General features: G+C 48.9%; 1 protein-coding gene across 1 annotated transcript; it reads right to left on the reverse strand.

The window, feature by feature from the left end:
* Nucleotides 1-605: 605 nt before the first annotated feature.
* LOC137364717 (dynein regulatory complex subunit 5-like) lies at nucleotides 606-14,611 on the reverse strand. Its single transcript, XM_068027752.1, has 3 exons — nucleotides 14,393-14,611; nucleotides 9,560-10,575; nucleotides 606-948 (listed from the first exon to the last, which is right to left on the reverse strand). The coding sequence occupies exons 1-3, from the start codon at nucleotides 14,550-14,552 to the stop codon at nucleotides 736-738; spliced, it is 1,389 nt and encodes a 462-aa protein (XP_067883853.1). The 5' UTR covers nucleotides 14,553-14,611; the 3' UTR covers nucleotides 606-735.
* Between the last annotated feature and the right edge of the window lie 273 nt (nucleotides 14,612-14,884).

Consider the following 14,884-nt stretch of genomic DNA (forward strand, 5'->3'; position numbering starts at 1 on the left):
AGGCACAGAACACCACATTGGGAAGGCCAATGCACTATCCTGCATCAATACTCTCCTGTTTGGCCTCCCATCTACCGGCCTCTGCAAACCTCAACTCTCCCTGTGTCCTAACTCACACAAAGTCCCATTCACCCAGCACCCTGTGCTCCTGGATCTGAAATGCTCCCATTTTTAAATTCTCATCCTTGTTTTCAAATCCCTCTATGGCATTGTCCCTTCTTAGCTCTGTAATTTCTCGCAGCCCTACAACTAATCCTGGCCTCTTCAGCGTTCCCAATTTTAACTGCTCCACCACTGACACTATGCCTTCAGCTGCCAAGGACCGAATCTCGAGAATTCCCACAAACCTCTCCATCTCTAAATCTACCTCTTTGACCAAGCTTCAGCCCATCAATCCTAATAGCTCCTTATGGGGTTTGATGTTAAATTGTGTTTGATAACACTCCTGTGTTAGCACCTTGAGATGTTTTACTAGGTTAAAGGCACTATATAAATACAAATTGTTGTTGTGATGATGATTCAGGTCTTGCGGGAAAAGGAAATTGAGACAAAATCAGCTTCAAACAGTAGATTTATTTTTTTAAAACAGTATAAAAATAGTTCTGTCAGTTTTGGTGTATTTCATGGAAACTCCTGCACTGGTTTGAATGAAATTCGAGCTGGTCGTATTGGCTGTAAGAATGAGAGCAGACGGATCTGATTGGAGGATTCGTGTCAGAGAGGAGTGTGCTGACATCATTCAGATGCAAGGTAGTGATCTGATAAAACCTGGGTGGCTTGAATAATCTTAACTGGGTGGCAGACAGCATTCCACACCCTCTCCCGGTTGTTGTGCAGGATCTGGTTGATGGCGTATTCATGCTCCTGGCCGATATCTGTCAGCCGCAGGTCAAACTCCATTAAGGTCCTGTTCTTTGACATTCCCTCTTGTAGCTGCTTCCCGCCCTCCTGATAAAACAAAACAGGAAAACTCAGTGGAGTAGAGGCGGAGTGAGAGAGAGAGAGAGAGACTCTATAATGAGAGAAAGACATGATAGAGACACCCAAGAGAGAGATTTCATAAAGATAGATCAAGAAAGACACCCATGAGAAGACATTTTTAAAATTCATTCATGGGATGTGGGTGTCGCTGGCCAGGCCAGCATTTATTGCCCATCCCTAATTTCCCTTGAGAAGGTGGTGGTGAGCTGCCTTCTTGAGCCACTGCAGTCCATGTGGGGAAGGTACACCCACAGTGCTGTTAGGAAGGGAGTTCCAGGATTTTGACCCAGCGACAGTGAAGGAACGGCGATATAGTTCCAAGTCAGGATGATGTGTGACTTGGAGGGGAACTTACAGGTGGTGGTGTTCCCATGCATCTACTGCCCTTGTCCTTTTAGTTCAGAAAGGTCATGGGTTTTGAAGGTGCTGTCTAAGCAGCCTTGGTGCATTGCAAGTTCTCCCTGTGTCTGCGTGGGTTTTCTCCGGGTGCTCCAGTTTCCTCCCACAAGCCATAAGACTTGCAGGTTGATAGGTAAATTGGCCATTATAAATTGTCACTAGTATAGGTAGGTGGTAGGGAAATATAGAGACAGGTGGGGATGTTTGGTAGGAATATGGGATTAGTGTAGGATTAGTATAAATGGGTGGTTGATGTTCGGCACAGACTCGGTGGGCCGAAGGGCCTGTTTCAGTGCTGTATCTCTAATCTAAAACTTCCCTTCCTCGACTTCTCTGTCTCCATCTTTGGGGATAGGTTGTCTACTAATATCCATTATAAACCCACCGACTCCCACAGCTACCTCGACTACATTTCTTCACACCCTGCCTCCTGTAAGGACTCCATTCCATTCTCCCAGTTTCTCCGTCTCTGACACATTTGCTCTGATAATGCTACCTGCCATCACAGCACTTCTGATATGTCTTCCTTATTCCTCAACCGAGGATTCAACCCCCAACTGTGGTTGACAGGGCCCTCAACCGTGTCCGGCCCATTTCCTGCACCTCTACCCTCACCCCTTCCCCTCCCTCCCAGAGCCGTGACAGGGTTCCCCTTGTCCTCACTTTCCACCCCATCAGCCTCCATGTCCAAAGGATCATCCTCCGCCATTTCTGCCACCTCCAGCGCAATGCCACCACCAAATCAGTCTTCCCCTCCCTTCCCCTGTCAGCATTCCAAAGGGATAGTTCCCTCCGCGACACCCTGGTCCACTCCTCCATTACCCCCACCACCTTGTCCCCTTCCCATAGCACCTTCCCCTGCAATCGCAGGAGGTGTAATACCTGCCCATTTACCTCCTCTCTCCTCACTATCCCAAGCCCCAAACACTCCTTTCAGGTGAAGCAGCGATTTACTTGTACTTCTTTCAATGTAGTAGACTGTATTCGCTGCTCACAATGTGGTGTCCTCTACATTGGGGAGACCAAGCGCAGACTGGGTGACCGCTTTGTGGAATACCTCCGCTCAGTCCGAAAGCATGACCACGGGCTTCCGGTTGCTGGCCAATTCAACACTCCCCACTGCTCTCATGCTCACATCTCTGTCCTGGGATTGCTGCAGTGTTCCAGTGAACATCAACACAAGCTCGAGGAACAGCATCTCATTTACCGATTAAGCACCCTACAGCCTGCCGGACTGAACATTGAGTTCAATAATTTCAGAGTATGACGGGCCCCCCATTTTACTTTTATTTTAAATTATTTTTTCTTTTTCCTTTTTTTTGTGTTTATTTTATTTTGTCTTAGTTTGTTCAGTTTGCCTACCCACTTTTTTTTTTCTTGTTTGTGCTTGTGGCTGTTCAGTTTTCAGTCCATTAACACCCTATCTGTACGAATGCTTTGTCTTTCAACACACCATTAACATATTGTTTGCCTTTGCTCCATGACCTTCTGGTCAGCTATTCTCTGACCTTGTCCTATCTACACCTTCTCCTTTGTTATCTCTTGTCCCACCCCCGCTTTACTTGCTTAAAACCTTTCACATTTCTAATATTTGCTAGTTCTGAAGAAGGGTCACTGACCTGAAACATTAACTCTCCACAGATGCTGCCAGACCTGCTGAGTATTTCCAGCATTTCTTGTTTTTATTTCAGATTTCCAGCATCTGCAGTATTTTGCTTTTATATAACTGGTGCCTGGGCAGCTTTCGGCTGATCCAGGTGAAGACCCCTCCCACAACCAGAAGACCAGGAGTATTACTCAAGACTGTTTAGAGTGCTCCGTGTACCACCGTTAAAGCAGTCATGGCTTGCAGCTGTCTTTCCCATTTCCTGTACACCCTCAGCCTCTCCCCAAACCTACTAGTTGTTCAGACGTTATTTCGTGCAAACTTTGGTTTATTTGTTGTTTTCTTTTGCAAGCCTGCAATTTGGGGTGGGTTTGCCTCTTGAACCCATGGCAAGCCCATCATCACCAGTGGCGGGGCCCTCTCATACCTATGCGGCTGTAGTGTCTGTGGCCGCCCATGTGACCCCATCACCCTTTAAATTAATTACATCTCGCCATGGGGTGAAGAGCTATCCCCACCCAATATGTCTATAGACGCTTGTGTAAATGCAATGGCTGAGGTTGTCGGCCTCATCAAAGATGTACAGGAAGGCTGTGTTCTTCCTGAGGACTGAGTGGGCTGTGTCCCTGGCCCTGAGTAAGACCCTGTGGGGGGGACCGCACAGTGGATAATGCTATCAAACGTTCCGCCCTTCATTCCCAGTGAGCTCCTCCTCCCTCACCTGCACCATCTGGGGAAGGTGAGGTCAGCGATCACCCCAGTCCCTCTCAGTCTTTGGGAAAACAGCCTCTGGCATGTCTACTCCTTCTGCCGCCAACTATTTATGCAGCTGGCGCGGGAGGAGATTTTGGAGGGCCACTTCAGTGTGGAGTTCCAGGGGATGGCCTACCACGTCTTCTGGACCTCGGATGGGGCGCGGTGCAATGTCTGCAAGGGGGTGGGGCATGTTCGAAAGAACTGCCCCAACCTCCCAGCCGCCAACTCCACCTCGGCGGCCCAGGGTGGTGCCACTGCACCTCCTCCCACTCCCCCTACTGCTCCTGCAAACACTGCTGAGTCGGTTCTGGAGGCTGTGGTTTTCATGGCCTCTGGTGGGGAGGGGGTGCCCATCCGAGTGGAAGGAAGACGCGGAGGAAAAATAAACACCAAGAGGCGCGTCCCCTGGACACCATAGCACAACCCGAGCCTGATCTCAGCCCAAGGCCCAATCCCGGGGGACCCACCTGCCCCAGGGCTGGGCTCAGGCCCAGGGCAACTTAAAAAAAAAAAGGAGGATACAGAGGCCGCTGATGACGTGCAGGTCTCTGAGCCTCAGCGCCCAAGTGAGAAAAAGAGGCAACACAGGGCCCATCTGTTGGAGGGAGAGCTGACTCCTGGTTTGGATCCCCAGGTTTCCCCTACCACCACCACCATCACGGTTATAAAGCCTGGGCAGGAGCCCCCTAACCCTCAGGATGGAGGGTAGGGGCAGGCCCCTGTACATGCAGCCCCTCCTGAAAAAGCAAATGGAGCCCTGCTCGTGATGGGAGAGCTGGGGATGTTCCTGGAGAAGCCTCCCATTCTGTCACTGGGTCGGGTACCCTGAGTGGAGGGGAGGGCAAGGCCCCAAAGGGTCAGCCCTCCCGGCTAAAATCCACTCCCAATCAGGAGATACCCGACCCAGTTATCATTGAAAATGCTTACCTGTCTTCTGGGTCTGTGGGTGTAATCGGGGCGGGAGATGGCCTCGTCTCTCTGCCTCTGGTTGGATTTCTGGAGTTGGGAACGTCCGTCTCCCCTGGACCGCTCATCGGTCTGGGGACGGAGGTGGAGGGAGCTACTGAGCTGCTGGTGGCCATACGCTCCAGTTCCACAGTAGAGCTCAGAGAGGAGTCCTCTGCCATCGATCCAGGGGGTGGGATCATGACGGAGGCGGGACCAGCTGGCGCGGCCAGGACGTCTGTCCCACAGTGTGTGATGGGCGTGTCGGCCGCTGGCGGTGACGACCCAGAGGAGGATGGGAACTCAGTGTGGGGCACAGATTCCATCGCCAGTGAGGTGGTGGAGTCCCTCGTGCCTCCCACCATGTCTTCTCTCATCCTCATTGTAAAACACGGGGAATTCCTTGCGGCTTGCAGGGGTTGCCGCCATAAATTCAGCTGGCCCTCGGCTATTGGTCGAATCTGGCGCTGATCATCCAGTCTGCCCACGCTGTCCTCAAGAAAGCGGGGAAGGGCGTGGGCGTGAAACTGGTTGAGAGGCGCCGGTTTGAAGCGTTCCCCAATGGGTTGCTGGGGGAGTGGAAAGCCAGGTGCACTTCCGCTCCCTCCTCACAGTGAGGTGTTGGTGACAGGCTTCAAAGTACTTTTGACATGAAGATAACCATAGCCAGCCTGAACATCAATGGCAGCAGAGGGTCTCACCGCAGATTTCACAATCTCTCAGTCCTCAGGGAAGGGGGATATGCGGTGAGCTTTCTGCAGGAAATCCACACCGTTCCGGGAGACGAAGCCACCTGGCTCCTGGAGTGGCAGGGTGGGTCTACATGAATCACCTCACCCCTATTTCTAGTGGGGTGGCTATCTTGTTGGCCCCAACTTTTCAGCCAGAAATCTTGGGAGTCAAGGAGCTAGTGCCGGGCCACTTGCTCCACCTCGCCATTCGCCTGGGTAGCGTGCCGCTCCACTTTGTGAACGTGTATGCGCCCAGCCCAACACGTTGCAAGTGCACTTCATTAAAGAAGTGTCTGCTCTCTTGAGCTCTATCGTTACCCTCGGTGGGGGTTCGCTCCAGTCCCCAGCGTGGCCAAGCGTCGGAGTAGATGAGGGAACTGATTAGCTCCCTCAACTTGGTGGACGTCTGGCAGAATCTCCATCCTGACTCCAGCACCTTCACGTGGAGATCTGGAGAAGGAGGGTCCAGAATCGACCCCCTCTACATTTCGCAGGCGTACGTCTCCCGCGTCTCGGCGGCCTCCATGCGGCAGGTGCTGTGCTCGGACAGTAACCTGCTGTGGGCGGAGTTCACTCCGCTCCACACGCAGGCAGGGTCCGCGTACTGGTACTTCAACAACGAATGGCCTCTTTGTGTACTGTAACATTCTGCCCCACTTAGCCTTTATATATTAATTTTATAATTAATATAATTATTAAGGAGGACGTGCCATTCCAGGACTCGTTCCGTCGATTCTGGGCCGACTGGAGAAGGAAACGGGGGGCTTCCCCTCCTTGAGGCTATGGTGGGATGTGGGCAAGACTCACATCCATGTCTTCTGTCAGGAGTACGCGAAGGGGTCGACCAAGAGGCGGGAAGCCGAGATCGGGCGCCTTGAGAGGGAGGTGCTCGACTTGGAGTCCCGCCTCGGTCATGCCGTCGTGGACCCGGCCCTGTGGCAGGCGTACAAAGAGTAGACGGGCGCGCTGAGGGACCTGCAGCTCATAGGGTCCCGAGGCGCGTACGTGAGGTCGCGGATCCAGATCCTGGAAGATTTGGACCGCGCCTCACCCTTCTTCTACTCGCTGCAAAAATGGTGGGGGATCCGTAAGCAGCTCATTGAGCTGCTGGCCAACGACAGATCCTCCATCACGGATCTGGAGGGAATGGACCTTCTGGTCCGTACTTATTACAGTGCGTTGTTCTCTCTGGATCCGTCCAGCAAGGACATGCGCAGAGTTTTGTGGGAGGACCTGCCGAAGGTCAGCCCGGAGGGCACCGAAGGATTGGAGGCTCCGCTCACATTGGCGGAGCTAACTGGCGCCCTCCACCAGCTATCGAGGGGCAAGTCCCCAGGGCTGGACGGGCTGACTATGGAGTTCCTCAGGGCGTTCTGGGACGTCCTGGGGGACGATTACGCGCGGGTCCTGGGGAAAGCCTGGTGACCGGGGAGATGCCCCTCTCGTGGCGCAGGGCAGTCATCGTCCTGCTGCCGAAGAGGGGCGATCTCCGCTTGTTTAAAAACTGGCGTCCGGTCTTCCTCCTCAGCACGGATTATAGGCTATGTCTACCCGCCTGGGCTCAGTGCTGGTCCACATGATCCACCCCGACCAGTCCTACACGGTCCCGGGCCGGTCCATCCAGGACAACATCCACCTTGTCCGGGACCTGATCCATCTTTCCCAAAGGACTGGTCTGTTGGTTGCCTTTCTCTCCCTAGATCAGGAGAAGGCGTTCGACAGGGTGGATCACGAATACCTTTTTGGGCCACATTTTAAGGAAGGATGTGAATGTGTTGGAGGCGGTTCAGAGGAGGTTTACTAGATTGATACTTGGAATGAGCGGGTTGTCTTATGAGGAAAGGTTGGACAGACTGGGCTTGTTTTCACTGGAGTTTAGAAGAGTGAGGGGAGATTTGATTGAAGTATGTTAGATCCTGAACGGTCTTAACAGGGTGAATGTGGAAAGGATGTTTCCTCTTGTGGGGGAATCCAGAACCCGGGGGCACTGTTTTAAAATTAGGGGTCACCCTTTTAGGACAGCGATGAAGAGAAATTTTTTCTCTGAGGGTTGTGCAACTTTGGAACTCTCTTCCTCAGAAGGTGGTAGAGGAGAGGTCATTGAATAATTTTAAGGCGGAGGTAGATAGATTCTTGTTAGGTAAGGGAATCAATGGTTATCGGGGGTAGATGGGAGTGTGGAATTCGAGACACAAACAGATCAGCCATGATCTTATTAAATGGTGGAGCAGGCTCGACAGGCTGAATGGCCTACTTCTGCTCCCAATTCATATGGTCATATATCTACAAGATGCACTGCAGCAATGCACCAAGGCTCCTTAGACAGCACCTTCAAAACCCATGACCTTTCTGAACTAAAAGGACAAGGGCAGTAGATGCATGGGAACACCACCACCTGTAAGTTCCCCTCCAAGTCACACATCATCCTGACTTGGAACTATATCGCTGTTACTTCACTGTCGCTGGGTCAAAATCCTGGGACTCCCTTCCTAACAGCACTGTGTGTGTACCTACCCAAAATGGACTGCAGCGGTTCAAGAAGGCAGCTCACCACCACCTTCTCAAGGGCGATAAATGCTGGCCTGGCCAGTGATGCTCACATCCTGAGAAAGAATACATTTGTTTTTAAATTCAGGGATAGGAAGGGCCATCGGCTCCTAATCACTGTTGAATGGTCCCTTTCTGGACAGGGTGTGCGTGTAGGCATTGGCCAAGGAAAAGACTGGGTTCGGCTGTGGTTGCACACAGATTAGACAGGACAAGTAGACACATGAGTGAGGGATGGAGGGCTGGAAGATTCTGCAGGTCTGAATCAGCAAGAATCAATACTTTCAGGAGAGGGTGAAGGGAGAATGGGAGGGTGGGCGGGGGTATGATGGGGTTAACATCAGTGCTGGGTAAGGTTTTACAAACAATAATCAGGGGGAAAAATCAACAGGCACTCGGAAAGGTTTGAATTAATTCAGGAGAGCCAGCATTAAGAAAGTATTTGATAAAGTACCACATAAAAGGCTGGTTAACAAAATTGAGGCTCATGGAATAAGAGGGTCAGTGTCCAATTGGATTAAAAATTGGCTAATGGACAGAAAACAGCGAGTCATGGGCTTTACGGTTGGCATGGATGCGGTGGGCCAAAGGGCCTGTTTCTGCGCTGTACGACTCTATGGAAAATGGTTGATTTTCAGACTGGAAGATGGCAGACAGTGGTGTTCCCCAAGGGTCAGTGCTGGGATCACTGCTTTTTTTGATATATATATATATATATATAAATGAATTAGATCTTGGAATACAGAGTAGAATTTCAAAATTTGCCGATGATACCAAACTTGGAGGTGAGGCAAACAGTGAGAATGATACAAACTATCTGTAACAGGACAAAGATAAGCTAGCAGAATGGGCAGACAGGTGGCAGATGGAATTTAATAGAGAGAAGTGTGAGGTGATGCATTTTGGCAGAAGGAATAGGGAGAGGCAACATAGACTTAATGACGCAGTTCTAAAGAGTGTGCAGGAACAGAGGGACCTGGGGGAGCATGTACATCGGTCTTAGAGGGTGACAGGACATATTGAGAGAGTGGTTACTAAAGGATATGGGATCTTGGGCTTTATAAGTAGTGGCATTGAGTATAAAAACAGGGAAGTTATACTGAACTTTTATAAAGCTCTGGTTAGGCCCCAACTAGAATACTGCATCTAGTTCTGTTCACCACACTTTAGGAAGGAGGTGAGGGTCCTTGAGAGGGTGCAGAGGAGATTTACCAGAATGGTTCCAGGGATGGAGGATTTTTAGCTACAAGTTGCAGGGGGGGATGCGAGGAAGAACTTTTTTATGCAGTGTGTGGTGATGACCTGGAACTCACTGTCCACAAGGATGGTGGAGGTGGAGATGATGAATGATTTCAAAAGAAAATTGGATGGGCACTTCAAGGAAATAAACTTGCAGGGCTATGAGCGGGGCAGTGGAACTTATTGGATTGCTCCCTGAAGAGCTGGCATGGACTTGAATGGCCTCCTTCTGTGCTGTAAATGACTGTACTACTCTAAGAGCCTGACAGTAGCATGCAGCAACAGTAGGTACCTCACAGTTTAGCTTATATGGGTCACTCTAATCAATTGTCAAGCATCACCCCCATATACTGACCAGGCCTAAATTATTACAAGAAAGGTCAATGGACGTCAGGGTTTGGTTCTTCATCAGGAGTTCAGAGAAGATGATGGCCACAGACTCCGTCAGCTCATTGCTTGCCAAGTTGATCTCTTCCACCGAGGACTTCATAAGAGCTCGTGCCAAGGCTTCTCCTCCCTCATCCCCAATTTGGTTGAGACGAATGTTGAGGGATTTGAGGGTTGAGAAGCGCCTGACTTTGTAGGCGATGGCTCTGGCTCCATAAGCTGAGATGCGATTGTTGCACAGGTTGACCTTCTCCAGTTTGGTCTTGTGAAGAAGCTTGGCCACGACCTTTGCCCCGTTGTCCTCGATCAAGTTGTGTGACAGGTCCAGTTCCACCAGCGAGGGATGGTTTAGCATGTACTTGACCAGCACTCGCAATTTCTCATCATCAATCCTGTTTCGAGGGAGTTTGAGCACCTTCAGTGTCTTGCAAGAATGGATGGCCTTTGCCAGGGAGAAGCAGTCTTGGTAAGTAAACAGGAATATGTTCCATTCAAAATTCATCCCACAGTCCTTGACCCCATAGGTGACGTGCAGCTCTTCGAGACTGGTGAGCTTACTGAGCAATATGCTGAAGTCAAAGTGGTCCATTGAAGGTCCATTCACATCACTATCGCTCCCGGCATCTGAAGATTCATCATCCACTGTCTCAGGGAATTGCTTGACAGGAGGAAGGAGCTGGGCAATGTCTAACTTCTTCACAAAGTCTCTACAAAGTGGCACCAGCTCTAGGACGACCTTGATGTCAGTCGTGTCTGGGACAAAGAACTCAATAATATTCTTCAGCAGCCTTTCAAAGAACATCCTCTTCCAGCTGCCTCCATAACTGGAGGTATCGCACACCTCCCAGCATTCCACGCAGCACCTTCTCCAGTAGCCCTCGTCGCTGACCAAGTTCGCTGTCACCTGCAGTGGGATATTGGTGGAGATCTTGGCCAAAACCTTACGTTTGTGCTTCTCCAGAAGTTCATTCAAAAGGGGGTGCTCTGTGGTGTTAAAAAAAGAGCACAAGGCAGGTGAGCGAGTCAACAGCACTCAGCTCCATCCATTGTGCAGCTCATTTGTAAAGTACACACTATTCCTTGTAATCCAAAGCTGCTTCATTCAAAACAAATGATCATTTCATAGAATTATAAACTGAGACCACACAGAAGGCAGTCATTCAGTCCAATGTCCCAGCTCTTTGAAAGTGTTAATTAGTCCCATTCCCTGCTCTTTTCCCATTTGGTCTGTAGCCCTGCAGCTTACGGCATTTGAGGTGCATATCCAGACTCCTTTTGAATGAGCTTAGGGTCTCTGCTTCAACTATCCTTTCAGGCAGTGAGTTGCAGACCATCACCACCCTCTGAGTGAAAAGGTTTTTCCTCATCTCTCCTCTAATTATTCTACCAATCACTTTAAATCTATGCCCCCTCGTCACTGACCTCTCTGTTAAGGTGAATAGACCCTTCACCTCCACCCTATCCAGGCCCCTCAAAATGTTGTACATTTCAATCAGCTCTCCCCTCAGCCTTCTCTGTTCCAAGGAGAACAACTCCAGCCTATCCAATTTTTCCTCAAAGCTGCATTTTTCCAGTCCTGGCAACATCCTCATAAATCTCCTCTGTACCCTCTCTAGTGTAATTACATCCTTTCTGTAATGAGGTGACCAGAACTGCACACAGTACTCAAATTGTGGCCTAACTAATGAGTTATACAATTCCAGCATAAACTCCCTGTTCTGGTATTCTATACCTTGGCTAATAAAGGAAAGGATTCCATATGCCTTCTTAACCACCTTATTGACCTGTCCTGCTACCTTCAGGGTTCTGTGGACATTCACTCCAAGGTCCTTCACTTCCTCTACACTTCTCAGTATTTTCCCATTAATCGTGTATTCCTTTGCCTTGTTTGACCTCTCCAAATGCATCACCTCACACTTCTCCAAATTGAATTCCATTTACCACTTTTCTGTCCATCTGACCAGACCATCAATATCTTCCTGCAGCCTACAGCTATCCTCCTCGCTATCTTCCACGAGGCCAATCTTTGTGTTGTCCACAAACTTCTTGATCATTCCCCCTACATTTACGTCCAAATCGTTAATATACACCACAAAAAGCAGGGGACCCAGTACTGAGCCCGGCGGAACGCCACTGGAAACAGCCCTCCAGTCGCTAAAACACAGAATAAAACACCCGTCAACAATTACCCTTTGTTTCCTAAAATCCTTTCTAAAATCCATTGCTGAATATCTGAAACTTTCTTTGGGGATTTGGATAATCCGAAGGAAATGTTTCACAAGTCTTCTCTGATCAAGGCTCAACATACCACCACAACAGACACAGCTCACCAGCATCTTCTCAAGGGTAATTCGGAATGAACAATAAATGCTGTCCTAGCCAGTGACACCCATATCCCAGGAACAAATTAAAAAAAAATGTTGATGTTCACTGAAACATTGCAGCAGGACCAGGACAGAAAAGTGGACATGAGAGGGGCGGTGTTGAAATGGCAAGCAATGCAAGCTCGAGGAACAGCACCTAATTTTCCGATCAGGCACTGTGCAGCCTTCTGGACTGAACATTGGGTTCAATAATTTCAATAATTTATTTTATTTCATCTTTTTTTTTAACCATGTGCCTGCCTACTGGGTTTTTTAATGTTTATGCTTTTGGCTAGGGCTGTTCATTATTCTGTCATTAACACTCTCTCTGCACTAATGCTTTGTCTTTCACCACACCATTTGTATACACTCTTTGCCTTTGCCCCATGACCTCCTTGTCAGTTAATCTCTCTAGCCCTCTGTCCTTTCACACACCTTCCCTTTTGTTCTCTAACCCCCCCACCCCCCACCAACCTCCGGTTCACTTGCTTAAAATCTATTACGTTTCTAACCTTTGCCAGTTCAGATCAAAGGTCACAGACCTGAAACGTTAACTCTGCTTCTCTCTCCACAGATGCTGCCAGACCTGCTGAGTATTTCCAGCACTTTCTGTTTTTATTTCAGATTTCTAGCATCCGCAGTATTTTGCTTTTATTTTAGAAATCTTCATGACTTGGGCAAGATGTTTACAGAGAACCGACATGACAAGAGAGTGACTGAGAGATACCAGTCAGTGTACAGATATCTCCCTGAGAGAGTGGGGACTGAGAGATACTAGTCAGTGTACTGCTATCGCCCTCAGAGAGTGGGGACTGAGAGACACCAGTCAGTGTACAGATATCTCCCAGGCCAATATTTATCCTTCAACCAAAAACACCAAAACAGATGATCTGATCAATAACACACTACTGTTTGTGGGAACTTGCTGTGCACAAATTGATGCTAGGTTTGCTACATTACAACAGTGACTACTCTTTGAAAAAGTATTTCATTTGCTGTAAAATGCTTTGGGACATCCTGCAATTATGAAAAAAGCTGTAAAAATCAAAGTTCGTCTTTCTTTTCCAGCCCAAGCTCTCTCGTAGATGAAGCATCACTTAACTCAGCAATAACCTGCTCAGTGACGCTCGGTTTGGGTTCTGCCAGGGCCACTCTGCTCCTGACCTCATTACAGCCTTGGTTCAAACATGGACAAAACAGCTGAACTCCAGAGGCGAGGTGAGAGTGACTGCCCTTGATATCAAGGCAGTATTTGACTGAGTGTGGCATCAAGCAGCCCTGGCAAAACTGGAGTCAATGGGAATCAGGGGTGTCATGCAGGCTCCCACCTGCCAAAAATGAGGCACATTAATTTTGCCACATGAAAATTGATTTTTAAACTGTTACTGGAGTAAAGAAAGAACTTGTTTTTAAAAAAAAAACACCAGACCCTTGACTGGAAAGACATTTGCATAGTAACGGACAGTATTTGGAAAGGACAAAGGGGCCACTCATTGCTCCAATTTAATTCACAATGGACTTTTGATTACCAGACGTTGAGGGTGGAGGAGCTTGCATTCCAGGTTGACTGTTAAGATGGTCAAATACACAGTGGAAGTGGTGACACACTAGTAGTCACATGACTAATCTATTGGGCAACCTGAACTCCTGAATTTGAACTTACCACAGAGAATTTGAACTCAGAAAGCTCTTTGCTCCTGGACTGAGAACATCTCTCTACTGTTGGCTCTCATCTCTTTCTCACGGAACTGAAGACCCATTGAAGACACATAAATCCCAAGACAGAAAAGTCTGCTACAGTGAACAAGGTATAAGAATACTGGGTTCCAACGAAAAGCAAGACTTATCTACAACCAAGGATTCTACAGTGAGCTCGAAGCACAGCAACAACCCCCCTTCAGAGATTGCCTCAAACTTTTTCACTTGATTTTTCTTCTCTTTTCTGTCTCTATTTGCATATGCCTATCGCATGCTAGTGGGGCACAGCGTGTATCCGTAGGCGTTAACTGAATTAGTTTGAGTTTTAATAAATTTCACTTTTCTTCTTTAAACCCAAGAAAGCCTGTTTGTACTCATTTCTTTGCCTGATAATTGGAAAGTGGGGAACAAGAATTCACCAAGGGGGAGCTCAAAACTCAGTGTGTTTAAAAACAAAACCCTGTTACAATAAGACCAGGTGAAGGCTGAGAGAGACGCCTGGACATCTTTCTCACCTGGTCATAATAGGGGGAAATCTCTCCGTTGGCTGGAGTCATACCTAGCGCAAAGGAAGATGGTTGTAGTTGTTGGAGGTCAATCATCTGAGCTCCAGGACATCACTGCAGGAGTTCCTCAGGGTAGTGTCCTAGGCCCAACCATCTTCAGCTGCTTCATCTGGGTATTGACGGGGAGCCTCCCGCTTTGCCCAGTTCACCCCTCACTATGCGACACTCACTCACCAGCGAAGTTCTGCACAATGTGGTTAATGCAGAGGTCCGAAAGCAGTGGAACTGTTGCCAGTGACCACTCCTGATCCTCCGCGATGATTCTCCTCATCCTCCTGGGATCAGCTGCAGGATTGGGGCCGGAGAACTTGGTAGCCCAAGGATTGACATTCATGGCTGTGATTTGACCTTAGGCTGTAGAGGCTGGTAAAACACTAGGATCAGGCCTGAAGGCTCTCTGTGAGAATAATGAATAAAGAGTTACAGTTGTAAAAATGTGTAGTTCACCCATTCCCCCTGTGCTCGCCGGTGCTCACCGACTCCCAGTTAAGCAACAAGTCAAGTTGAAAATTTTGATTCTCCTGTTTAAATCCCGGCATTGCTAGTCCCCTACCTATCTCTGGAAGCAACACCAACCCGACAACCCTCCAAAATCTCCGCACTCACCCAATTTCCAACTCCAATATGAAACATGACATGACTGGTGGCCAAGCCTTCAGCTGCTGA

The sequence above is a fragment of the Heterodontus francisci genome, unplaced genomic scaffold, assembly GCF_036365525.1.
Source record: "Heterodontus francisci isolate sHetFra1 unplaced genomic scaffold, sHetFra1.hap1 HAP1_SCAFFOLD_1299, whole genome shotgun sequence".
NCBI lineage: Eukaryota > Metazoa > Chordata > Chondrichthyes > Heterodontiformes > Heterodontidae > Heterodontus > Heterodontus francisci.